This window comes from Neoarius graeffei, chromosome 22 (assembly GCF_027579695.1).
Source record: "Neoarius graeffei isolate fNeoGra1 chromosome 22, fNeoGra1.pri, whole genome shotgun sequence".
Taxonomy (NCBI): Eukaryota; Metazoa; Chordata; class Actinopteri; order Siluriformes; family Ariidae; genus Neoarius; species Neoarius graeffei.
Genome location: NC_083590.1, coordinates 15,460,272 through 15,487,070, shown reverse-complemented (window position 1 = coordinate 15,487,070; position 26,799 = coordinate 15,460,272). Strand labels below are relative to the sequence as shown.

General features: G+C 42.6%; 2 protein-coding genes across 3 annotated transcripts in view; both read right to left on the bottom strand.

Moving 5' to 3' along the window:
• LOC132870701 (NACHT, LRR and PYD domains-containing protein 3-like) overlaps window positions 1-21,140 on the bottom strand; it is a 129,851-nt gene extending 108,711 nt beyond the window's left edge. Inside the window, exons 1-4 of the mRNA XM_060904501.1 lie at window positions 20,961-21,140; window positions 19,995-20,033; window positions 6,795-6,911; window positions 5,405-5,521 (exon numbers count right to left, since the gene is read on the bottom strand). Of these exons, the coding sequence (XP_060760484.1) occupies window positions 5,405-5,521; window positions 6,795-6,911; window positions 19,995-20,033; window positions 20,961-21,079 (392 nt within the window). The 5' untranslated portion in view covers window positions 21,080-21,140. The remainder of the gene's footprint in view (window positions 1-5,404; window positions 5,522-6,794; window positions 6,912-19,994; window positions 20,034-20,960) is intronic.
• A 499-nt stretch (window positions 21,141-21,639) lies between these two features.
• LOC132870378 (uncharacterized) lies at window positions 21,640-24,832 on the bottom strand. 2 transcript variants are annotated; one of them, XR_009651100.1, is made up of 3 exons: window positions 24,274-24,832; window positions 22,325-23,653; window positions 21,640-22,246 (listed from the first exon to the last, which is right to left on the bottom strand). XR_009651100.1 is itself a non-coding variant. In XM_060904018.1 (2 exons), the coding sequence occupies exons 1-2, from the start codon at window positions 24,274-24,276 to the stop codon at window positions 22,625-22,627; spliced, it is 1,032 nt and encodes a 343-aa protein (XP_060760001.1). In that variant the 5' UTR covers window positions 24,277-24,832; the 3' UTR covers window positions 21,640-22,624. The 2 variants fall into 2 exon arrangements, 1 of the variants encoding a protein (XP_060760001.1); XM_060904018.1 differs by having other exon boundaries at window positions 21,640-23,653.
• Window positions 24,833-26,799: the final 1,967 nt, after the last annotated feature.

Here is a 26,799-nt window from a genome sequence, read left to right as displayed (position 1 = left end):
TCATACCTTCCATGGAGGACATAAAAGAAGCAATTAATAATGGGGAACCTACCAAACCTGATAATAGGCTAAAACATAATATATAAATGGCGGATATCCTAATTGAATGTATTTCATGGAACTGTAGAGGCTTGAATAAACTTACCAAAGTCAAACAGGTTATGAACAGGATAAAACAGTTAAAAGCCAAGACCGTATTCTTACAGGAAACACTCTTGCTAGCTAATGAGTTATCAAAGATAAAACGTAGATGGCCATGGCATGTCCTAACATCATCTTATTCTACTAATGCCAGAGGTGTCATGACATTAATACATAAATCCATTCCACTACAAATTGAAAGAATTATCGAAGACCATAATGGTAGATCTTTAATCATACAAGGCCGCCTTCTTTCTACACAGATTAATTTGATCAATCTTTACGGACCAAATACTGACGATGTAAACTTTTATAACAATTTATTTTTGAGAATCTCAACATTGCCAGGCAAAAACATTATTGCTGGAGATTTTAACTGCGTCTTGGATCCAAGCAAAGACAGATCAGTCGGAGTGGACAATACTCATATTAGATCCAGAAAAACAATGCACCATTTCATGAAAGAACTCAATCTGGTGGATATATGGAGAAATTTGAACCCAACAGTGAGAGAGTTCTCCTGTTACTCTAGCACGTATAAATGTTATTCTAGAATAGACTATTTTCTGGTGTCAGCAGAACTCCTGTCTAATATTAGAGGCTGTCACTACAATAGCATAGTCATTTCAGACCATGGAACAGTCTCCATGGTCTTTGTTGAGCCAAAGTTGATATATCAATGCCCTAAGTGGAGTTTCCAGACTAAATGGATGCAAGATTCAAAATTTCTACAGTTTCTGGGGGAACAAATTGATATTTATTTTGAAATTAACACAACCCAGACCTCTGCTACAATTAGATGGGAAGCCTTCAAATCATTTATGAGGGGTCAAATTATAAGCTACGCAAGCAGACGATCAAGGGAATTCGAAGGAAAATATAGAGAGTTGGAACTACAAATTAAAGCACGAGAGAACAGGAGCTACCACGAGAGGGAGTACAACAGTGATGCACATAAACAGTTATTACTATTAAGGACTCAATATAATGAGAACATCTAAGGCCGCGGCAAATTTAATGAGACTTAGACAAAGCTACTATGATCAAGGGGAAAAACCTGGTAGACTTCTTGCATGGCGCATTAAACAGCAGCAAACTGAGAGGACAATTACAAATATAGAGGATACACATGGGAATGTTATCAATGACCCTCTGGAAATCAATGCAACATTCAGAAATTTCTACAAAAATTTTATAAAACTGAATACAACAGTAACACTCTGACCATATCCTTAGATCAACTTAATATTCCAAAAATTTCTGAGGAAAGTAGAAATATGCGGGACAGGCAGTTAAGTGTAACTGAAATATCAGAAGCCATCGGGGCACTGAAGGCAGGGAAATCGGCAGGACCAGACGGTCTTCCAATTGATTTATATAAATACTTCAAAGACAAACTGGTAACCCCTCTCTACGAGATGCATTTAGAATCCGACTATAATGGCATTTTACCAACTTCATTGAGGGAGGCCTTAGTTATCCTGTTTCCAAAACCAGGGAAAAGTAATCCTAAATGTGAAAATATGCACCCAATAAGTTTAATAAAGACGGACACAAAAATTCTGAGTAAAATTTTGGCAAAGAGACTGGAGGGTGTACTTCCAAATATTGTGGGGGACGATCAAAATGGGTTCATAAAGGGTAGGCAGGGGTTCCATAATGCAAGACGCGGTCTTAATATTCTTCACAATCAGAGGGGAGAAAGGGATACGACTCTTTTAATCACTTGACGTAGAAAAGGCCTTTGACAGAGCTGAATGGAATTCTCTCTTTGATGTTATTTTGAGATTTGGAGACCATTTTTATAGATGGATTAAATTATTACATCTAAACCCTGTAGCCAAAGAGCTAACAAATGATGTGACCTCCAAACCCTTTAACATCACTCGAGGGTGTCCACAGGGCTCGCCTCTGTCACCACTTTTATTTACACTAGCTATAGAGCCATTAGCAAGAGCAATTGGAGCTAACAGAGAAATAATAGGGGTTTCAATTGGCAACAAAGAACACAAAATAGCTCTTTTTGCGGATGATGTCATTTTATTTTTAAAACAGCCAGACACCTCCATACCTGCACCGTTAGATCTTTTAGACCGATTTGGCAAAATGTCTGGTTATAAATTGAACGCCTCAAAATCCTCACTTATGCTGCTTAATGAAAACAAGGAACAAAAATCCATTCAACATCTATCTCCTTTTAAGTCCTCAAACGGGTTCACTTACCTGGGCATTAAATTAACACCCCAGTTAGAAAATATAGCGTCAATAAATTATGAACCTGTGATTGACTCAACATTTAAGTCAATAGAAAGATGGATGTCCTTGCCTATTTCTCTCATAAGAAGAATAAATATGTTTTAAAGATGAATATTCTGCCTAAATTTATATATTTATTCCAAAATATCCCTTTGGCACCACCTGAAGGAATATTTAAAAAGATAACACCACTGATCAGGAGGTTCATATGGAATAAAAACTGTCCTAGAGTTCGCCTATCACTGTTGTACCTTCCATTTGACACAGGGGGGCTAAAATATCCTAAACTTTATTGGTATTACCTCTCAGCACAGCTGAGTACCTTGAGGTTCTATTTCTCTGACAACATGACATCGTGGACGGACAGTCTCACAAGGTGTCCAGATACCATTACATTTATACCTGTACTCAGCTGATCTAAAATATCTGAGAATGCATACGGCCAATCCGATAGTACTAAATATGGTTAATATATGGTACGAGGGAAAGAAACACATGAAAATATCAAACTCTGTCACAGTTCAGTCCAATTTGGGGTAATGCCTCATTTAAACCAGGCAAGTTGGATGCTGGATTCAAATTATGGGCAAAGAATGGGCTGAGTAAAATAGCTGACCTATACAGGGAGGAGGTTCTAATGTCTTTCGAGGAAATTTCTCGTTTGCATAATATTCCTAAGAAGCACTTCTTTAAATATCTGCAATTGCGGAACTTTATCTCTTCAACGCAAATTAAGTCATTAATAATTCCTCCACTTACACCTCTAGAGGAAATTGTTACTAACAAGTGTACAAAAGGCTGGATTTCACTAATATATAACTGGCTCACATCTGGTTCTAATGAGACATCATTTAAACTCAATACATGGAAGGCAGAATTAAAACCAGATATTTCTATAAATGACTGGATCAAAGAATGCAAGGAGGCACAGACACAAACAGCCAACACTAATTTAAAGTTACTTCAATACAACTGGCTAATCAGTCCCCCCAGGATTTCGCGGGCCTTTTTTGTGATTGGTGCGGGCTAAAATGTCTGATGTTGCGGGGGTTTTTCCAAAAAATTGCGATGAAAGTTGTGGTGTTTAGGTTTTTGTTGCGATTACATTGTAGGAGGAAGTGAAAGTTGCGAGAAATTGTTGCGATTTTCTCTTTTTGTGATTAAAATTGAGTGATATGTTAAATATTAAGTTATTACTGAAAAACTATTGATTAAAAAAATAAAGACACTGAGAAATGGTCCTATAAACAACTTTACCAATATAAAAGATTACCAGGACTACAAAAATGCAGAAAAATAGGCTTTACTTATCCAAATGCACCTGTTGGTTCAAAAGTTAAAGTGCAGAGAACCTCACAGCACAACATGAAGTTACCTTAAAATATAATATAAATGCCTCAGCTTTCATGTAAGAAAAAAAAAAAAAAACACTAATACTAGTACTGTGTGCAGGCAGTCTCTCCTGAAGACTAACTTAAACAATAATTATAAACTAATAAAATAAATGGCTCAGGCTTCATAGAAGAAAAAAAAAACAATTTGAACAGAATCTCACAGTATGATGCTGAAGCTGCCTAAACAATGGAAAATAAAATACCATTTTGGCAAAAATGTTGGCATCCATTAATTTCTTGTATTAAGTAAAAAAATAATGTAGAGTGCACACAGTCCTTCACTGTAAACATAACACACTTTCAGTAACAGAATTTAAGCCTACATAAACACTGACTTGCACATGCAGTGTTGCCAGATACTGCTGACTTTTTCCAACACAAAATATGTTCAAAACCCGCCAAAATGCACTTAAAACTGCCCAATCTGGCAACACTGCGCACATGCTGCTTCTCTTGAACGTATACACGGAAGTAAGGTAGTTTGTCGACGTCACCTCAAGACGATGCCAACGATTGGTCAAATTTGCCGGAAAGTTGCGGTGATTGGATAGAATTGCAACACCTCCCTGAATTTGCAGGGATTGGTTGAATTTGCGTTGAAGTTGCAAATTGCAACACCGCAAAATCCTGGAGGGTCTGGCTAATGCAAACTTACATTACCCTCGTTAAGCTACAGGTACAATAGCAATATACCTAATATGTGTTTTAAGTGTAGCGAGGCTGAAGGGACATTTATACATTAGATTTGGGAGTGTGACAAGATCAGAAAATTTTGGAAGGAGGTGATGGATAAAATCACAACCATTTTATCTGTAAACATTTCATTAAACCCCACAATGATTTTGTTACACCTGTATCCAGCAGATCTTAATCTGAGAGATAGAGTACACACATTTATTAATTTTGCTATACTACAGGCAAAGTGCCTGATTGCACTGAACTGGAAGAAAGAAATAGCACCCACAATAGGAGCTTGGATTAAGTGTATGGCACAATGCATGCCAATGGAGAGAATAACATACTTTTTAAAAAACAAACTGAACATGTATGAAGGGATATGGAAACCATTCAGTGACTATTAAAAATGAAGACATAGAAGAGCACCTACAGTCGGAGAACCTAAACTAATCTATACCATTATGGTAGACCCCGGAAGATGTTTGAGGCTGAGATCTTGATGTAGTGCTATGTTACATTTATTTTCTGCTAAGGTACCATCCATTTGATTTTATATTTTGTTTTATTTTTGCTTCTCTTCTATTATTATTATTATTATTTTAATTTTTACCCTGTACTAACATGATATGACTTCTTTTTAAGTACAATTTTGTAAAACAAGAGAGAGAATAAGTGTGTCTGAGTTTAAGGGGAGGGTGGCTTATCTGGGGTCGGAGGAAGACATCTGTTATATTATAGTGTTCGCATTGTATGCTGGTTTTTGTACCTTGGTTTGTAATGTGCTGAAAACTAATAAAAACATTGTTGAAAAAACAAAATAACTGTACAGTAGAATGAGAGACACTAAAATGTATATCGAATCAAAAATAGCTGCTAATGCCAGTGTAGCACAGCCTTTAACTGTGACTTTAACGATGAGAATTATGGGATGTTACCTGTGGACAGATGAGGGGTTTCCACTGTTAAAGTGCAAAGGATAATCCATAGACCAATCACTCTTCATGGAGACACAGCTGGGTTCTGGTGAGTCTGATCGCTTCATCTGGAGTTTACTGTACAACATTATAGACACTCCTTTATATACACCATTTACACTGGTTATTATTAATTACTGGTCATTTTAATTATCTCATTAGCAATTACTCTGACTGAGGGTGTATTCAGACCAGGATAGTTCGATAGTTCACTTGCTTTGGTCCGAACCAAATGTTTATTTTTTCATTTTGGTGCGGTTCACTTTCACACTGTACATTTTAGTAAGCGGGCCAAAATCTGTCAACAAAGCCACGCGCCCTGAGGTCGTTCAGCTATTGGTCAGAGACGACACGCGCACAAAGCGTTAAGTTCAAAAGTAGTCATGGAGGCTTTCCGTGCTGTTATTCTTTTTAATGTCATCAAAGCTATATGTTTTTTCCAGTTTTTTGCGTCGCTAGTACCGCCACTTTTTGAAAGAATGTCCCTGACTTTAATGTAGGTCTGACGGAGTTTCTTCACTTTTAGCCGACATTGTTCTGGGGAGCGCGTGAACCCCTTCTCCTTCATTTTCTCACTGAATACAGCAAACATGTCAGTATTTTTGTGTGTTCTCTCCAAAAGCTCAGATATGTGGACATCTGCCCATATATCCACAAGGGTACGCGTTTCTTCCTCGGCCCACGTTTGCCCCCTACTCATTTTTTGTACTCTGTAGTCTAGCCTACCACTGGTCTGAACGACTGTTGTAAGGTTCCCTTGACAACCGAAACAGTGTTTGCGCTTTGCGGTGGAGTGCCAAGACTCTGTTTCCCATAATGCTCGACAAACGACGGAAGCTCCCGAGGTACAAAAAAGCAAAACTGTCGGATTAGGTCCGGTCTGCTTTCACACCTCCAAAAGATCCGCACCAGGGTTCCTTTGGTCCGGACCGAGTCTGACCTTGCAGCTCGGTCTCGGTCCGCTTGTTTGGTCCGGACCAGAGTTCGGTGGTTTGTATTCAGACCAACCCAAAAGGTCCGGACCAAGGGAAATTTGGTTCGTTTGGTCCAGACCAAACAACGTAGGTGTGAATACGCCCTGAGTGTCACATCCAGATGCACTTTCTGCCTTATCCTGTATGCGACACTGTGAAACACTGAACTGTGCAGTTATTGATATTAAATGACTCTAAAATGTTTCGTGAAAGTATTGTAGCAGCATTAGGACCTAATTAAAGTATCACAAACTGATAAATATCAAAATGCTGATGACGATCTGGACTGGATAAAGGAATGTGTAACACAGTCTCTCTCTCTCTCTCTCTCTACAGTGACTACTCCTCCTAGGGCTGTGAGAATTATGGGTTGTTACCTGTGGACAGATGAGGGGTTTCCAGTGTTAAAGTGCAAAGGATAATCCATAGACCAGTCACTCTTCATGGAGACACAGCTGGGTTCTGGTGAGTCTGATCTCTTCATCTGGAGTTTACTGTACAACATTATAGACAGTCCTTTATATACACCATTTACACTGGTTATTATTAATTATTACTGTTTAATTATCTTGTTTGCAATTACTCTGACTCAGTGTCCCATCCAGATGCACTTTCTGCCTTATCCTGTATGCGACACTGTGAAACACTGAACTGTGCAGTTATTAGTGTGCTTGAAAAAGCACACTATTGTTCTTCTTAAGTTTTATTATTATTATTCGTCTTCACCCGTTTTTTGGATCCACTACTCCTCCTAGGGCAGGGGTGTCCAAAGTTTTTTTTAGTGAGGGCCAAATACAGAAAAATAAACCAAGGGCCGGGCCGCACATTAGACGTGACATTGTATGATGGTCGCCTGATATCAAATACATAAGGGAGACTTAAACTGTCGGGTAGTAATGATTTGAGTAATGTTTATTTCTGATATTTTCAGGAGGCAATGTGAGAAAAGAAAAAAAATGCACATCAATTATATTTATTTTTTTCTGTGCATGAATTATCCACATGTACACAATTAATAATAATTATATTTGGGGACTAAGGAAAAAGTTATTGAAGTTATGGCTAGAATTATTCTGGCTACAATCATTTTTTTTTAAACATTGCCATGAATATTTATCAAAATATATTCTTTTTTTTTTTTTTTTTTTTTAGTGCTTTGAACTTCATACAAACACAATACAAAAGAATGTCATGGTGCAAGCACACTTAGTTTAGTATGCATAAGGCAGATAAATATTTACAGAAATCAGCAAGAAAAATCAGAGAGGAAAAAATAAGTATAGGCGTCAGTCATGAAAATAGGTGTAGTGACGTGCTGTAATGCAAGGTCCCAGAACACCAAATGTAGCCATTACCGGAAGGCCCCCGCCACCTGCAGGTCAAGCAAGACATAGTAGCAACTAATAAGGCCAGGAGTTTGCATGTTATACAGCCAGTGAGATACAGTGGTGTAACAATTGACCCATATGTAAAATAAATACTGGGTGTATTTCCAACTCACCATGTGAACAATGAACTCAGTGGGAGCAGTGATGCTGTCCTTTGGACTGAAAGATGGCTGGCAGGTCAGGAGACAGTTTGGTGGTTGAGACATGAAGGACTTCACAGAGATGGCCGTCTGTCATTCTGGTTCTGTGTCTGCTTTTGTTGTGATTTAAGATAGAGAATGTTTGCTCGCATATGTATGTTGAGCCAAACAGGCTGATCATTCTTTTTGCATGTCGTCTAATGAGGGGAAACTTGGCACCATCCAAACTGCGATAGAAGTCAGGTAGGGAGAGAAGCTGGTGTTGACGCTTAAGAGAATTGTCACATTGCAGTTCAATAAGTTCTAACTGCAGACTCTCTTCCACTTCTTCTGCGTCCACCAGGAAAGGGGTCGAGAACAGCTTGATTTCTTTTTCAATGGAAGAAAAGTCCTGGAAACGGTGGTTGAATTCTGTCACAAGAGATGTAATCACATACATAGTTATCCTTTTTAGCAGAAAGGTTGGCGTTTGGAAAAGCACATCTGATTTCAGACAGCGCAGGGAAGTGCGCAACATTAAAGCCTCGTAGATGCGTCTCAAACAAGCGGAGCTTCACACGGAAGGCTTTCACGTGTGCCACCAGCTGTTCTTTGCCTTGTAGGTTTTTGTTCAGTGCATTCAGGTGATGAGTAAGATCAACTAAAAATGCCAGGTCTGCCAGCCACAGGGGGTCACTCAGTTCATGAAGAGGTCGACCCTTCTCTTTCAAAAACTGGTCGATTTCTGATCTCAGCGAATAAAACCACTGTAGCACAGAACCACGGCTGAGCCAGCGCACATCAGAGTGATAGAGCACATCCCCGTATTCAGCTTCCATGTCATCCAAGAAAGCTTGGAATTGTCGGTGGTACAGCCCTCTAGCTCTGATGGTGTTGATAGTTTTTACCACAGTGTCCATTACATCACCCAGCTGGGCCGTTTTTGCACACAATGCTTTTTGGTGCACTATGCAGTGCATTTTCACAGCCTCCCCTCCGCTCTCTTTAACCTTGGCGCGCACCAGTGATGCCATTCCTTTCCAATCGCCTGTCATGGCTGGAGCTCCGTCTGTCGTTACTCCACATAGCTTGTCCCATTGAAGCCCCATCTTTTCAACTGCTCCTGACACTGCTTCAAAAACGTCTTTGCCCGTCGTTGTGCCTTTTAAGCTGACCATATCAAGCAGCTCCTCCGTACAGCAAAAATGATCATCGACTCCCCACAAAAAAATTAACAGTTGTGTCGGTTCGATCTGTGCTCTCGTCGCATGCTATCGAGAAAAAAGCAAAAAGTACAAGCTTTGTCTCTCAGTTGAAGAAGCATGTTAACGGACAAGTCCTCGATTCTCCACACAATTGTATTTCCGGATAAGCTTACGTTGTTGTAATCCTGCACTTTTTCCGGGCATATTCTTTCTGTCACTTTAATGAGGCATTGCTTTATAAAATCGCCATCTGAGAACGGTTTGCCGTGCTGGGCAATAAGCATAGCGACTTCATAGCTCGCTGTAGTTGCATTTTCCTGAATTTTGTTAGCACGAAAGAACACATGTTGTTGAGCTAGCAGGCTGGCTGCCAATTGCTTGACCTTTTGTGTTCGTTCGACACCCGTGTACGATGTGAAGCTCTTGTGTTTTGTCTCATAATGCCGATGGACATTATACTCTTTCATAACAGCAACATCTTCCTTACAAATCATACATACACACCGTCCATTTGTTTCCGTGAAGAAATGGTCATATTCCCACCGTGTTTGAAATTTCCGGCACTCACTAGCTATTTTACGCTTCTTTGGAGCTGACATGGTGACTAACTGAAAGTAGGCATGTTTTTTTCTTTGCTTAATTTTGTTACAGTAAGACTTACTGAGTAGCCTAAGTGCTAAGTGGAGAAGTTTTCGCGGGTGGCGCGCTCTGGTGTTCAAACTCGGCATTGCAACAGAGTTGAGGTCAAGTTTATTGTGCGGGCCATATTCAATACAATTTTTATAATCTGCCGCGGGCCAATAAAAACGGGATCGCGGGCCACAGCTGGCCCGCGGGCCGTAGTTTGGACAAGTATGCTCTAGACGTTAGAGCGCGCGCGGCAGCAAAAAAACGAATTAAAACTGCGATTTTACAGCCAAAATCCATGTTTTAAACCCTGTAACACCTCTGAATTTAATTTAAAAACATATAAAAGGGTGGAGAGGAGATTTCAGTGCGCGAAGCGTCTCCCTTCAAAATGCTGTGAAAGAGTGTGCCGGGCTGAGCCGCGACGCTGACAGAGCGCGCAGGCCGCCATTTTAAAAAATCACTGCTATCCTGTCGCTACATTCTTCATCTGTATAATCTTTGTCTAGTCTCAAAAAGTAAAATAATCCACACTGGCTGTTAAAAACTTCATTTATTGGTTAAGACTTTAGTGATTTCAACTCCGGGAGCAATTCCCTCACCAGGCATTCAAAACCCGCTTCCGGGTCTCGTTTAGGGAAACACAAACTGTGGACTATACATAGTTTTCACTGACGTCACGGCATTCTGGAGAAAGCCCTCCAGCCGCCATCTTGTCGGTCAAACAAAACGGACCATCGCCCTTACCGGCTATGTTATCTCGGATGAATTTATGAAGTTATATAGTCAGTTTTCTAAAATAAAAAGATCAATGTCGGCAAAATCAAGCAAACAGAAGTATATAGATACATTAGACGACATCTCACGACAAAGGTATGCAGCCAAACTGGCCTTGGTTGGGGGAATTGACCCCTACGAAGTGGGCAAAGATGCATTTTCAAGTGACTACGCAGGGCTGCCAAAGCCTGAAACTGCCAAAGCCTGCTCCAAAGCCTGAAACTGACTTCATCAAACTTTAAAGGCTGTCTGATATATACAACTTTATATATTCTACAGCGCACCTTTTGGCGGATGCCGCCTTTTTCACGGCTGAATCGAGCAGATCCAATTTTTTTTAGGGGGGGGCGTTGGAGTGTCTGATTATAATTTCAAAGTAAATTCTGTATTAAAATTACAAAATAAGCAAATCCGTTACAGTCCATGAAACAGGAAGTATAAGGATGAGAAAAAAAACAGTTTAAATTGGAAAGCTGCGCGATTTAAACTGTTTTTTTCTCATCCTTATACTTCCTGTTTCATGGACTGTAACGGATTTGCTTATTTTGTAATTTTAATACAGAATTTACTTTGAAATTATAATCAGACACTCCAACGCCCCCCCCCCCCCAAAAAAAAAAATCGGATCTGCACGATTCTGCTAAGGAGGGCTGAAGCGAGCTGAGTCGTGCCGTTCTGAGGTAGTCGAAACGCGAGCCGTGTCGGGCTAAAGTGAGCTGAAGCGAGCTGAAGTGAGCCGAAAAAGGGTAGTGGAAAAGGGCCATAAATCCGCAATCGACTTTTCACGGCCCTGTAGTTCCTGATTCAAAGTATTCAGGTATCCAAAAATGTCACAAAGAAAAAGTGGACCTCTGCCAAGAACATTTCGTTCATCATCTGCTCCAAGAGCGCTGATGCCCGTGTTTGTTGAGTTTTTCAGAAAAGTCAGGATCTCCTGACGAAGTTCACAGAACCGGTTTAGTGCCTTTCCTTTGCTGAGCCACCTGACGTTGTTATGGAGGAGTAGATCTGAGTGTTCGGCGTCAGTGTCAAGGAGAAGCAGCCGAAAAAGTCGATGCTGCAGGCTCGATGTAGCGCGAATGAAATTAACAATGCTGATAACAGTGTCCATTGTTTTTTTTTTAGATCGCCACTTAGCTGAGCACACAAGACTGATTGATGAATAATGCAGTGTAAAAACTGCATCCCAGGTGCGACTGCTGACAGTCTACCTATCAGTCCTTGCACTCGGCCCATCATAGATGGTGCGCCATCAGTTACCAACAAGCAAACCTTTGCCAATTCCAAGTCATGTTCATGAAAAAACGACACAATCTTTTGAAAAATGACTTCTGTGGTACGGCCCTCCAAAGGAACAAGGCCGAGAAGTTCCTCACGGAATCCAGTGCCGTCAAAAAACCTGACATAGATGCAAAGTTGTGCAATGTCTGTATTATCTGTAGACTCGTCAACAGCAATGGACATACAGTCAGCTTTCTTAAGATTTTCCAAAAGTTTTCTGTTGACATCCTCAGCAAGCAACTCCACTCTACGTAGGGTAGTCGTGTCTGATAGAGGCACTTTCTTGACAGACGAAATTACAGTTTCTTTCATTTTTTCGTCAGTTAGCACCTCATCTATGACCGCTAGCATGCATTCCCTCACTGTCTCTGCCTCTGTGAAGGGTCGTTTTTTATGAGTTAGCGTCCAGGCCACTCGCAGTGATGCTGACATAGCCCTCTCTTGAGTTGTACAAAAGTGACCAAGAGCCACTTGACTGTTTTTAAATGATCCGACCAGTCCTTGTACCTTTTTCCTCCGAGCCCTCGGGAAAGTTAGTGGAAAAGGAGCTGTGGTTTGAAGAGAAGTGCCTCTTGACATTATATTCCTTCATTACAGCAATGGATTCATTGCACAATAAACATGTGGGTCTCCTACTTGTTGAAGAGGGTAAAATGAATAAATATTTGTCAGTCCATTCTACTTTAAACTGACGATTCTCGTCGTCAATTCGACGTTTGGCTTTAGACAGAGCCATGTTCAACTCACTTGTGGGAATGAGATTGTTTACTATTAACGGCACGCTCTGCTTTCGAATCTTGGCGACTTGAAATTGTTACACAGAGACGTATGACACGGAGCTGGCATTTATTTTTATTTTAATTCAACGCTAATTTTCTCGCAAATATTCAATCAGGAAAGGTCAGGTTGAGCAGTTTCATGTGTTGTGCTTGTGTGAAAACTCAAGAATTAGTATGACCATTGGGGACAGCGTTACGCTACTTGCAAATCATAGGCCTATGCTCGACAATCACAGCAAGTATGATTCAGCAAGCTCACGAGGAGTCCATTCTCATGGCGGGCCGCATAAAATTTTCATCGGGCCGCTAGTTGAATAGGCCTGCTTTAATGAATGATATGTTAAAAGATAACTTTAATTTTCTGAGATGTAATAAAAACATTTATATGCCAAAGTCAAGCCTGAGTTCCAAAATGATGTCTGTTACATTACTTCTGTTACGATTGTCCATCTTGCGTCTGTTACAAATTAATTACAATCTAGCTCTATACCATGTTAATGTTAATACACACATTGACCAATGAGAAGTTGCATGAATGCCTCAGGATTGCTCTTACCACTTATGAGCCTAATTATCTTGAAATAGCCAAATCAAGACAGTGCAATTTTTCACACTGATTGGCTACATTCAAAAACTATGCTGTGATGTAGGCATGTGTGGCAACATAGGCTACCTGTCAGAAAATTGTTTGTTTTGGATGATTTGTGTGTTATGTGTGTCATGGATAGTGTGTTATGTCAGCATAAATTGAAATAGCCAAATCAGAAACTGTTTGGAAAAAAAAAACAGTTTGATGTGATGTGAACTGATATGATACATAGTTTGTGTGCAATGAACCTGCCCTATAGATAAGTTGTTTTGTTATGCTGTGTTTTTAATGCTGTGATGTAGGCCTATTATACATAGCTTGTGTGGCAACTTGGTTATCTGTCAGAAGGAAGAATGTTTTGGATGGATAGTTTTATGTGTGTTATGTCAGCATAAAATCAAATTGAAATAGCTAAATCAAAAACTATTTTAAAAAAAAGATGTTAGAATGTTTTTTGTTTACAAATTTGAGTAATTGCTTTTGCACTGGATAAAATTTTGCTTTGACATTAAATGCAATTGGATGCAATTATTTTGCGGTGTCTTTTTGTATGCGGCCCCCGAAAACTCAGTGATATTTCCAATTGGCCCTCTTGGTACTAAAGTTGAATAGCCCTGCATTAAAGATTACATGTTTTGTGACCTGATGGTAAAAAAAGAAATGGTTTTAGGTGAATAAGTTCATGTCCCCATTTCAGTACCCATAAGCGTGGAAATCACTCATATATTTAAAAAAAAAACCACACACATTATATATAATATGTGTGGGTCTAATATATGTGTATATGTTATATAACATACACATTACACACACACACACACGCACGTGTGTGTGTGTGTGTGTGTGTGTGTGTGTGTGTGTGTGTAATATGTTATATAACATACACACACATATTACACACACGTATGTTATATAACATATTACACACACACACACACACACACAAATATATATATATATAAAATAAAATACAGGACTCTCAAATCTCATGCATTGGGACTTGTATCTCTCATGCACAGAAATTACTAGAAAGAAAGCATGCACAACTTTATTCATCACACACTTGTGAAATTTCCTCTCTGCATGTAACCCATCTGAAGCAGTGAACACACATGCACAATGAGCCTACCTAGTTCAGAAATAGCTTCACACACACCGGTCAATAAACTGAGAAATGTAGCGACCCAACAGCCAGTCAAAAAATAGCATTGTTGTATCCAGGTAAAATTTACGTGATCCCGCCAATAACTTTCCAAAGAAGCCAATGCAGTGAAGTGCAGGCTGACACACACTGGAAGATGCGGAGCGCCATAGTCGATGAGTCGCCTACAGTACAGTAAATCATCTCATCATATGATTTTGTATTTTTTTCGCAGTGCGGTTTCCATCAAATCCTGCACTATGATTGGCTGGTCCGTATCCTACGATAAAGACCCCAGTTACGGACCCCGGTTACGGATCCCTGGTGACTCGCTCGTTCACAACAACAATAAACATAGTAGCATTTTTTGTCAACATTTTTCTTTTTTTTAATAAGATTTATTCATAAGATGATCAAAAATCTTATAAATTTTTGCCAGCATTTCTTAGGAGAATAGCATTAATTTTACAGCATGGATAGCGATAACGACAGTGTTCACAGCGAAAGCGAGTTTTACTACCCTGAGGAAGAAGAAATAAAAGAAAACATTTCAGGAGAAAGCTAAAAACCTCTAACTGTTGCTAACGCCGAGCAAAAACATGGCTGAATCCTGAATGACTCCTATTTGTATAAATAGGGGACTACATAGGCAGCAAAATGTAGTTTTTTTCCTGCCATGGAAGTGCACTTGTATACCGAGGAGGAAGCCATTTGCATTACAGCCGTGAATGAGGATTCAAAATGGCGGCTCGGCTCGGTTTTCCCTTTCGGGCGCTCTCATTTCCTGTTAGAATTTGGTAAAGAAAAAAATAAATATATTATTTACCAGCTTAAGGTCGGTCTGTATGGTGAAATACCGTGACCTCGGCCTTGAATACTGACCTCAGCCCAGAGGGCCTCGCTCAGTACTTTCAAGACCTCGGTCACGGTATTTCACCATACGGACCTCCCAGCTGGTAAATAACAGATTTTGTGAACGAAATTAATACTTGCATCACAAAAATAATGAGAGCTGATGTTGGGGAATATTGTCTCCAGCTAATAATGTTAACTCTCAGTTTGCCCATTGTCTGTGAGCTTGTCTCGCCATTTCAATCTTGAATCCTTGCTAATTTCAGCAGTTATTTTTGACACCTGTTTTTAGTCCTCGTGTTGCACACTTGAATATAAACTCAGAGTGAGTTTTTTTCTCTCTTCCTTTACCGGGTACTTGCCAAACTGCAAAATACACAGATACAGTAGCAGATGGTCAGGCGCTTGTGTTTACACGGTCTCTCGTTGAGCACTATTGAGGGATTTCACCTGACGTCACAGGGTCACGTGACGCCCCGGTGTCCACCATTTTGGACGGCAAGCTAGCTAATGTCAAGAACAGTAGCTGGTATGTTACTGTAGCAATGTTTACGTTCAGTCATTTGGATTACTGTTAAAACCTTTCAGTCTCAAGTTTTTCCTTTACTGGATTTACTAGTTTACTGAGCCAGCCGGCCCCGGAGCGCTAGCTAGCCAGCCGGCCGGCCGGCCCCGGAGCGCCAGCCGGCCGGCCCGCCAGCCCGCCCGCCCCGGAGCGCGCGCCAGCCAGCCAGCCGGCCCCGGAGCGCCGGCCAGCCAGCCAGCCCGCCCGCCCGCCCGCCCCGGAGCGCCGGCCAGCCAGCCAGCCCGCCCGCCCGCCCCGGAGCGCCGGCCAGCCAGCCAGCCCGCCCGCCCGCCCCGGAGCGCCGGCCAGCCAGCCAGCCCGCCCGCCCGCCCCGGAGCGCCGGCCAGCCAGCCAGCCCGCCCGCCCCGGAGCGCCGGCCAGCCGGCCAGCCCGCCTGCCCCGGAGCGCCGGCCAGCCGGCCCCGGAGCGCCCGCCGGCCAGCCAGCCCCGGAGCGCTAGCCAGCCAGCCAGCCGGCCCCATAGCGCTAGCCAGCCAGCCAGCCGGCCAGCCGGCCCCGGAGCGCTAGCTAGCTAGCTAGCTAGCCAGCCCGCCCGCCCCGGAGCGCGCTCAGTAAACTAGTAAATACAGTAAAGGAAAAAAAAAAACCTTATAACGGGCCATGTCTCAACAGACTAAGAGGTTATTTCAATGACATTTAATAACATTTTGTTTATCCTGAGGACCGAAAGTAAATGAAAATGTGAACAAATCTTAGCTGTCAGTGAACAATCCTGGTGGAAGCAGGTAAACGTCGTTCTCCAAGCCTGCTAACCTCAATTTTTGCAAATACCTCTCCCTCTGCTCACCCTGTAAATGCCCTACGTCGCTGGATAGTGAAGGTGTTTTCTGCATCTCGCTCCTTTTTCTTTTATGTTTTTCGTTTGTCGCCTTCCTCGCATTCAAACTGATTCGAGCCGTGCCGTCCAAAATGGCAGTGTCACATGACTTGGTCACGTGAGTGAAATACCTCAGTAGTCCATGTGCTTGCCTTGTTTACTCCTGAGCAGCCCTCACTTTAGCGGTTACGCCACCTTGTGGCCAAAAGGAGAAACTACACCTCTCTTTCTGTACTCCTCATCACAGAAACTGGAGCACAGAGACTATTTTGTGAGCTACACTGCTACACCGAACAATACACATACAATACATATGGAATGAAATAACTTGAAAAATATATAGGAAGTGGTGGTGGCTTATTCTGTTATTTCTTGTGCTTACACTAGTGTAGCCATATTTCCATTATCTGTTTGTGTTGTTAGATTAGGTAGAACTTTATTGATCCCTTTGGGAGGGTTCCCTCAGGGAAATTAAGATTCCAGCAGCATCATTACAGATAAAAAGAGAAAAGAAATAGAGGAAAACTTCTAGATAAATTAAAATAAAGTATTTACATATACAAATATAAAAAGAATAAGATATGGGGAAGAGAGGAAGGGGGGCAGCAGGGGAGATATTGCACTTTATATTGCACATTGTCAGGTATTGCTTATTGTTAGGCTAGGCTACTGCTCCTTCCCGTCCTCTGTCCTCCTGTTACCCCTCCTCCCCCCCAAAGAGGAGCTGTACAGTCTGATGGCGTGAGGGACAAAGAAGTTTTTGAGTCTGTTCGTCCAGCACTTGGGAAGGAGCCTTCGGTCACTGAACAGGCTCCACTGGTTGCTGATGACGGTGTGCAGAGGGTGACTGGCATCGTCCATGATGTTCAGTAATTTGTCCATAGTCCTCTTCTCTGCCACCGTCACCAGAGAGTCCAGCTTCATGCTGACCACAGAGCCGGCCCGCCTGATCAGTTTGTCCAGCCTGGATGTGTCCTTCTTGGATGTGCTGCCCCCCCAGCACACCACGGTGTAAAACAGGACACTGGCGACCACAGACTGATAGAACATCCACAGGAGTTTCCTGCAGATGTTAAAGGACTGCAGCCTCCTAAGGAAGTATAGCCTGCTCTGTCCCTTCCTGTATAAGTGTTTGGTGTTGCAAGTCCAGTCCAGCTTGCTGTCCAGCCACAGCCCGAGGTACTTGTAGGAATCCACAGCCTCCACCTCAACCAGAACTGGTCGTGACCTTGGTCTGGACCTCCCAAAGTCAATGACCAGCTCCTTGGTCTTCGAGGTGTTGAGCTGCAGATAATTTCTGTTGCATCACACAGCAAAGTCCCTCACCAGGCTCCAATAGAGATCTTGCAGTCACGTGACCGGAAAGTACACAGCCGCCATCTTGTCGGTCAACAGCACAGCTGAATATTGCTGCACTTGTGTACAGAATGGATCAATTTCAACCAACGGACTACACGGCTCATTTTTCTAATGAACAGATAACTAGATATGTGTCTAAAATAAACGATCTACAGATTAGTGACCCTTATGGCTTTCCGGACGGAGTTTTCACGACCGTGTCAGTGGATATGGAACTGCCAGAGGTGGAATACCCGGACGTGTATAATTACCTCATCAACTTTCCCTCGCTGTTCAGTGGTGAAGCACTGCGTGCTTATAAATCTCTGGACAGTTATCTTTACAGAAATTCAGGATTTATCAGCGACTCAGATGTGGCATCTTGTAAACAAGAAAATGATCCTCACTGGATGGGTAAGTCACTTAAGTATTGAGTATAGCACTGACCAGCCGATTATAGAATAGAATAAGGTAATTCCAGCTGTAATTCCAAATCGTCCGTCTTGTTTACCATGGATCTGGCGTTGGAGAGGTAGAGGCTTAGCAGTGGAGATTTGAGTGGCTGTTTTTTGAGCTTAGTCAACAGGCCGGCTCTGCCTGCAGCCTCGCTTTTGCTTCCGCTCCCGACGCCGCCTCCTTAGCTTTGCTTCCGATAACAATCCACGGAGACCCCGCTGGTCTCGCTATCTCGTCCGGAATGTTTTTTTTTTCTCGTCCGGAATGTTGTGCATGCGATGGAAATCGCTACAAACCGTCATTTTCTGCTGGAAACCAATGTCCAGTAAGTCCATACGGTTGTAGTGGAAGTCTGGTACAGACGAACAACACGCAAAAATACACACAAAAAACATAAAAAACGTGCACAGGTAGGGAGAGCTTGTAGCCGCAGCCATTGTAGTAGAATTGTATATAGTAGGTTTTTCCAGAAGAAAAGGTAGAAGTAGAAGGCGGAAATATGGCGTTTGACCGACAAGATGGCGTTTTTTTTTTTTATAGATAGGACAGTGTAGAGTAGTGTTGCCACCTGTCCCGGTTTTTCCTGATTGTCCCAGATTTTCATGGTCTGTCCCGGAAAAAAAAAAATCCGGGACACTGAATGTCCCGTTTTTTTGTACATAATGGGCAAAATGTGTATTTCAACTTGCGAGCCAGCTGAGAACCAGTTTGCTTTTCCGAGCTTGCCGTGCTAAGCAGAGCCACGTCATTACGTCGCTGAATACGTCATTACGTCGCTGTATACGTCACTTACGTCGCTGTATACGTCACTTGCGTCGCTACGTTTGCATAAACCTTGGCGCGAATATCAAAGCAAAAACAGAAGAAGCAGCAGCAACAACAATAATAATGATGATGGCTGACTTCGCGTATGTATAGCTGCTGCTTCTTGTTGCTTAAAAATGGCGATCTTTCGCGGTCTTGTTATTGGTCTTAACAACTCCGCCCCCCCGCTGACGTAAGCGGTTCTTTCCTCTGGCCCAGCAGAGATTTGGTGCTAGCCTGGAACCGGTTTTTCTGGCCCCAGAGCCAGTTCTTTGTCAGTGGAAACAGAAAACCCAGTTCCAAACTAAGCACTGGCCCCGAACCAGCCCTGGAACTGCTTTGGTGGAAAAGGGGCAATGGAGGACGCTTGGACTGATAAAAGAAACAGACTCTCTGTTGCAATGGTGAAGGCTGAGCTTCAAGTCAGGCTAAACTTTCAGTTGTCCTGTACTGAGTTCAAGACATTCATTGAAAATCAGCCAGGACTCATAGCAGCAGCAAAGAAAAACACCAAATATAAATGGAATATTAGGTAAGGTTTTGGTGAATTAAATGAAATAGTGTAGTACATACTCCTATATGTGCCCAGTTATATCAGTTACATGTCCTCCTATGTATTTGTTTAGCCAAGAGCAGCAAGCAGCAGAGGCACCGGCAAGCACAAGCAAAGCACACACCACACTCTAAGCAATCAGGTAAGCTGTTTGACACTACACCTTACATTGTTACATTCAGGTATTCTTAGATACAATGAAAAATTAATTATTTTTATTCCACATAAGCAAACAAACAGAACTTAATTATGTATTCCTCTTTTACCTGTGCCCACTACTGCCCTCAGGTGTCCACAACCAAAAACTGTTGGAAATAAACCAAAATAATGAAGACCTGCTTTATTATGTAAAGCAATTAACTAAACAAATAACTAGCAAAAGCGTCATTTTTACTAATTAGAGCAATACAATTTCAGCGTAGAAGGGCGATTTTTGTCTTGGGTTAGATGTGCGAAGGGCGCCGTTGCTTACAAGCAAAAAGGTCGATTGGATGGTCGAAATGTCCAGGATTTTTGTCAGACACAGGTGACAACCCTAGTGTAGAGAGACAGGAAATGAGCGGGAGAGAGAGACGGGGAGGGATCGGGAAATGACCTCGGGTCGGAATCGAACCCGGGTCCCCGGATTTATGGTATGGTGCCTTAGCCATCTGAGCCATGACACCCCCACCGACAAGATGGCTTTCCTCCTCGGTATACAAGTGCGCTTCCATGGCAGGGAAAAAGAAACTACATTTTGCCGCCTATGTAGTCCCCTATTTAAACAAATAGGAGTCATTCAGGATTCAGCCATGTTTTAGCTCCGTGTTTTTACTCGACCAAAGTTATTATGAGCTTTAAGTTGCATAAATAAAACCATTTGGTGAAACTTTGAAGAAGAGATTGTACTGGTTTAAAGTTTTTACCTAACGTTTTCATGTCGACTCCAATTAATACACTAGTAGAATCGATGACTAGTTTAGTAGGCCAAAACTTTTTTCAATTTTTGACTGTACCAGCCTGAAAAAACTTGCGACAGTCAAATGGAAAAAAAGCAAGCTGGTCATGTTGTACTGGACTAATCTATGACTGATGAGTATAGTAAGTGATACTAGTACTGATACAATAAAACAGACGACTGTAATCTGGTAGGCAGCACGACTTATTTCTCCGTGTCAGATATAGAACTATAACCATGAGTCGTTGACCTGTCAAAAACCGCAGTGGGCATGGCAGTATCACCGGGTACATACCTCGATTTTTCTTCGTCTTCCTTGGACGGTACAGGCTGGATTTTCAAAATATCTGTGGCATATGCAAGCGCCCTTAACTCTTCTACCCCCATGGTAGTTGGCAATCCCCGTTCTCTCATATGCCTCTGCAATTCTGCCTTCTTCCATAAGGCGTATTTACTAAGGTTTGGCTTGTTTGCCGCCATGTTTTCATCTCCGATGAGGCCTTGACCTTTGACCCCTGCGCATGCGCGGCGATATCCGTGACCTGGTCTATACTCCTCCTCTCTGTCGTCACTGATACACCCAACGATGGCTGTCTCATCGGCAAACTTCTGAATGTGACACAGCTCCGAGGTGTAGCAGAAGTCCACGGTGTAGAGTAGAGTGGGGGGAAAGCCCCCCTTAAGTTAAATTCAGTTTTTCTCCAAGTTGAAATGAACCATGTGTTGTTTTAATCATAGCTTTTGACAACAGTGACATGAACAATAACGCCACCTAAAGTTTGCCTAAAGTTAATACTTTTTTTTTTTTCTTAACAAAAACAAACATTGTGCCAAGGGAGCCTTTTACCCCCCCAGTGGGGTAAAAGGCCCCCTGAGGTGGGGCAATAGGCCCCCTCACTCAAAAAAAGCTGTTTGGATAGCAAAAGTGTTTACTTAAGCCTATAATGTGAAAGAAACAAGAAAATATCCCTGAATTAATGAATAGATGCATTATTTTATTATATTTCGCATTTTAATTTCAATATAATTTTGTGTGGATTGAACATGAATTAACAAAGAACAAGTGCATCAATAAATAATGCTAATTGAATCAATGAATTCATTACATTAACATTACAGTGAAATTTAACACTATCTAAATAAATACCCCGCAGCTGAAAACCCCCAACTGAAACAACACACATGCCATCACATACGTACACACACACACACACACACATACAGGTTTCTATTCAGACAAACAAATTTCACACACAAATTCCCCATCATTTTCATTGGAACACTCCACATGAGCCCACTTCTGGCAGCCCTCACACCGGATCCATTCCCCCACACTTCTTGAAAAAAGCTCCCCACAATATAAACATTCAACATCATTTGATCTAGCCTCTGCTTTTTCATTATTCTTTTTAGTTTGCCCTCCTTTGCCCCTTTTGCCTCTAGATGCCTTCGCCTCCAACATCCGCTTGAATGGGGATGAGGTAAGGACAGTTGCTGACTCAGCTGTCTTCTTCTGGGCCCTCTTGGATGGAACTGGCCGAGGAGAAATTGTGTCTATTATTGCCCGAAGTTGTTGGGGTCCTTTAAAAAGCAACATAAAAAGCAACAATGTAAAATTTGAAATACAGAAATACAGTAGACTAATTGCAGAAAGTACACCTGTAAGTTATTTTTCTTATCAGGTTCAGCATGGTGTGGTGGGGATGGTGGTGTGCTGAGAGGTCGACTGGGGCCAGAGATTTCCTCCTCGCTGTCCTCCTCCACTGTCCTGTCCCCCGCCACTGGAGCCTGTGCAGCCTCAAAGTCCTCCTCCTTAAAGACGAGCCTGTTGATAGGCCAAATGCCACAAGCCCTGAAGCCATTCTGTGCTTTCCCCACAGAGGCAGCATTTCCATACGCCTGATTGAAAAGCCCACACATTGCGTATGCGTCAATGCACTGACCTGGGTGGCAGGTCAGCTAGCTGTCAGCTGCACTGTTGTATGCACATTTTAAAGATTTAAAAAATGTGCGATCCAGAGGCTGCATTTTGTGACTGCAGTGGGGTGGTATGGTTATCATTACCACCCCACGCTCTCTTGCCACCTGTACAGCCTCCAGTGTCTTGTGAGAATGATGGCCATCTAACACCAGGACATGTGGCCTCTCCTGTGAACACCCCACAACATCACAGAAGTGGTGCAACCAGCGTACAAAAAGGCTGCTGTCGATCCAGCCGGAGTCGGACACCACTCCAATTGAGCCAGCTGGGGCACCATTCAGGAGACGCTCATTCATCCTCTTCCTGGGAAAGACAAACATTGGGGGGATGTACTGCCCGGCAGCACTCATGGCGCAAACTGAGGTCACTGTGAACCCCCTCTCTGCACTGGTGATTCTGCCCACCTGCCTCTTCCCCTTGGTCGCCACGATGTTACTTGGCTTTTGGACATTCTGGATTCCAGTCTCGTCCATGTTCCACAGACGAGATGGTTTAAAATGTGGCACCTTCCTGATCTCATTTTCTAGAATGTCAAAAAACTGACTGACATTCGGCCTACTAAATCCCACCATACGGGAGATGCTGGTGGCATGAGGGGTACGGACTGAAAGTGTGCCCTGATGCCTCATGAACCCCTGCAACCAGTCTTTTCCAGCCATCTTAGTGTGTGGATTAAAGGGGTGGTTAATTTGCAGTTGTTCAGCTAGGTCAAATGCAAGCCTCCTGACATCTTTAGTCGTTAAACCAAACAATGCCCTCTCCATTTCCTGTATGTGTTGTGTGAGTTGGTGTTCAAACTCAACACTGAACACAGCTTTTCTTCCCAGGGAGGCAGATCCAGGTCTTGCAACTTTGTTATCCCTGTGTCGCCTCAGGGTCTTGGGGGACACCCCAAAAAGCTGTGATGCTGCCTTCAATGGCATCCCATTTTTAATTAATTTAAGTGCCTCTTTGAGGCTCTGCTCACTGTATGAACAGTGGTTGCTGACTCTCTTGTAAGTTCTCATCTATATAAAAAAAAGATGAGACAAAAAGAAGAGGTTTATTTAGATTAGAATAGAATAGGCTTCATTATTCATTAGAAAACATAGACCTGTCACCAATAAAAAAAATCAACAGCGCACACACATACACACACACAACCAAATCACCATGTTATATGTAACTATAAGAATCTGAATCTGATGAGCATCAATTAGCCAAACATGATGTGACTAATCTTAGGCTACTGTTCTAGCTAGCTACATAGCTATCTAGGTTAATCTGAGGTAATATTTTTAATATTAAGTTCAAATTACTTGCTTTACTCAACCAGGTAAGCGAGATGTTATTAAAAACTATGTATCTGCTATTCAGAAATGTATGAAATATTACAGTAATTATGATAAAAGGAAACAATGCCCCCTGGGGGCCATTTACCCCGCCATTAAGGGGGCGTTTTACCCCACAGACTACACTTTTACAAAAAAGGGTCTTACTTTCAAAATGTGATTCAACTTTTTATACCTAATGTATTTTTTTAACGTACTGACTTGTCTACTCATACCACATACACAGCTGTGATATGTGACAAAATAGCAGCTATCTAAATACAGTTTTACTGATATCTGAAAATTATATCACTTACCATGAAATTTGATTTCTCTCCGCTGCGTTGCTGATATGCGATCCACAGTGGATATTTGTATATCCCCGTTGTCAAGCCATTCCATAGCAACTATAGAAATGTAACTTTGCGCCATCTGGTGGTTATTTTGGGTAAAACAGGCCGGGGGCTTATTACCCCACGGGGGCTTTTTCCCCCACTCTACTCTACAGGGTGAAGAGAAGAGGGGCCAGCACCATGCCCAGCACTTGTTGTGAGGCTTAACAGTTTTAGTGCAGTTGTAGTAAATACAGTTTCATCGTTGCATAGTCCATTTTAGTCAGTAGGCTACTTTTAGTTGTAATATTTCATTTTTATATTTTATATCCTGGCCATGCATACATTAATCATTGCATTTATCTGTTTCAAAGATGTCAGGGAAGAAGCAAATGGGCATTCTCTCTCCGATGCAGAGAGGGTTTTCTCCATGGTTGGCTTCAATAAGACCAGAAACAGCTTGGCCCTTGACGGAACTCTCTCCTCAGTCATGGCTGTTAAAATGGCAGGCCTGGAACCGCTGTGTTTCAAGTGGGAGCCCCTACCCCCGTACTGAAAGCCTCAAAATCTGTCACCAACCCCCCCCCCCCCCCCCCCCCGCCAAAATCTCACTCTGAACTCACTTCAAAACTTGAGAGCCCTGTATATTATATATTCCGGTGTTACAGTCGCTAAAGTGCAAACTACCCAAAAAAGTGATTTCCAGTTAAACTCCCCCAAACTCTCTGAGTGTTTAATAGATGAGAAACTGAAGAGAGAAACTCGAATATAGAACACACAGCCGATAAACAGCAGCTTTACAGGGAAGATGATTTCAGTTCCGCAGTTTTACTGCTGTTTTTACACGAGCTCAGTCAAATACAACCACATTTCTCTCCAAAACAGCACTCACTTTTACTCAGCACTCCATGCTGGGCTAAATTAATCTCACTGGTTCTGCCTGGAGTTGGAGTTTCTTTATTTTTATTCTTTTCTCCGAACAGCAACATAACGGCGCCGAGGCTGAAAGAGAAACACTGACTTCAGGAGAACTGATTCACTCCGAGTGATGTGTCGTTCAGGGAATGAATCGACTCTTTGATTCGGCTCTCTTAGTTGATTTAGTGATGGTCAGATGAATCCGAGTCTTCGAATCATGTGTCGAGTCTGAGAGCGCGCGCCAAATGAATCCCCACATCGAGTCGTGTATCAAGTTGCCTAAAACAACGTGACCGCTAACAAACACCGCCTCGCGGAACAAGAGTGACGCTATTGAGGTTTTTCACCCACGTGACCAAGTCATGTGATGCATCGTTAGGCTGCCATTTTGGACGTCACGGCTCGAATCAGTTTGAATGCGAGGAAGGCGACAAACGAAAAACATAAAAGAAAAAGGAGCGAGATGCAGAAAACACCTTCACTATCCAGCGACGTAGGGCATTTACAGGATGAGCAGAGGGAGAGGTATTTGCAAAAATTGAGGTTAGCAGGCTTAGAGAACGACGTTTACCTGCTTCCACCAGGATTGTTCACTGACGTACGGAAGTACACGAAGCCCTCGTCTTTACCTGACTTCGGCCCACATGATCTGTATACCTATGTCGTTAAAAACCCATCGCCATACACAGGTATTGATCTGAAAGCGTATAAGAGTTTGGATGCCTACAAATATTTTGTGTCAGGCTGGGTAACATGCCTACATCAGTGGGTCGTCCCTGGAGCCGGTGGTCGCCATCTTATTACAGCTAAGGTTTGTTCACATTTTCATTTACTTTTGGTCCTCAGGATAAACAAAATGTTATTAAATGTCATTGAAATAACTTCTTAGTCTGTTGAGACATGGCCCGTTATAAATTTGCTGTTACCAGGCAATGACCAAGAACTGTATTATTAGGGTCGGTGTCTGTGTTGTAGCAGTGTACTAGCAGCTAGCTGTTAGCACTAGCTAATGTCAACAACATAGTAGCTAGTATGTTACTGTAGCAATGTTTACGTTCAGTCATTTGGATGACTGTTAAAACCTTTCAGTCTCAAGTTTTTCCTTTACTGTATTTACTAGTTTACTGTAATTATGATCCGGCAGCTATTTACACCGGATCCAGTGTAAATAGCTGCCGGAGCGTGCTCCGGCTTGTTCCCCCTCAAATTAAGCAGCGCGCTCCGGCTTGCTCCGGGTGAGGGGGAGCAAGCCGGAGTGCGCTCCAGATCCTCGGCCGGAGCACTCCGGGAGCAAGCCGGAGCATGCTGCTTAATTTGAGGGGGAGCAAGCCAGAGCGTGCTCCGGAACCTCGGCCGGAGCACTCCGGGAGCAAGCCGGAGCGTGCTGCTTAATTTGAGGGGGAGCAAGCCGGAGCGCGCTCCAGAACCTCAGCCGGAGCACTCCGGGAGCAAGCCGGAGCGTGCTGCTTAATTTGAGGGGGAGCAAGCCGGAGCGCGCTCCGGCAGCTATTTACACTGGATCCGGTGTAAATAGCTGCCGGATCATAATTACAGTAAACTAGTAAATACAGTAAAGGAAAAACTTGAGACTGA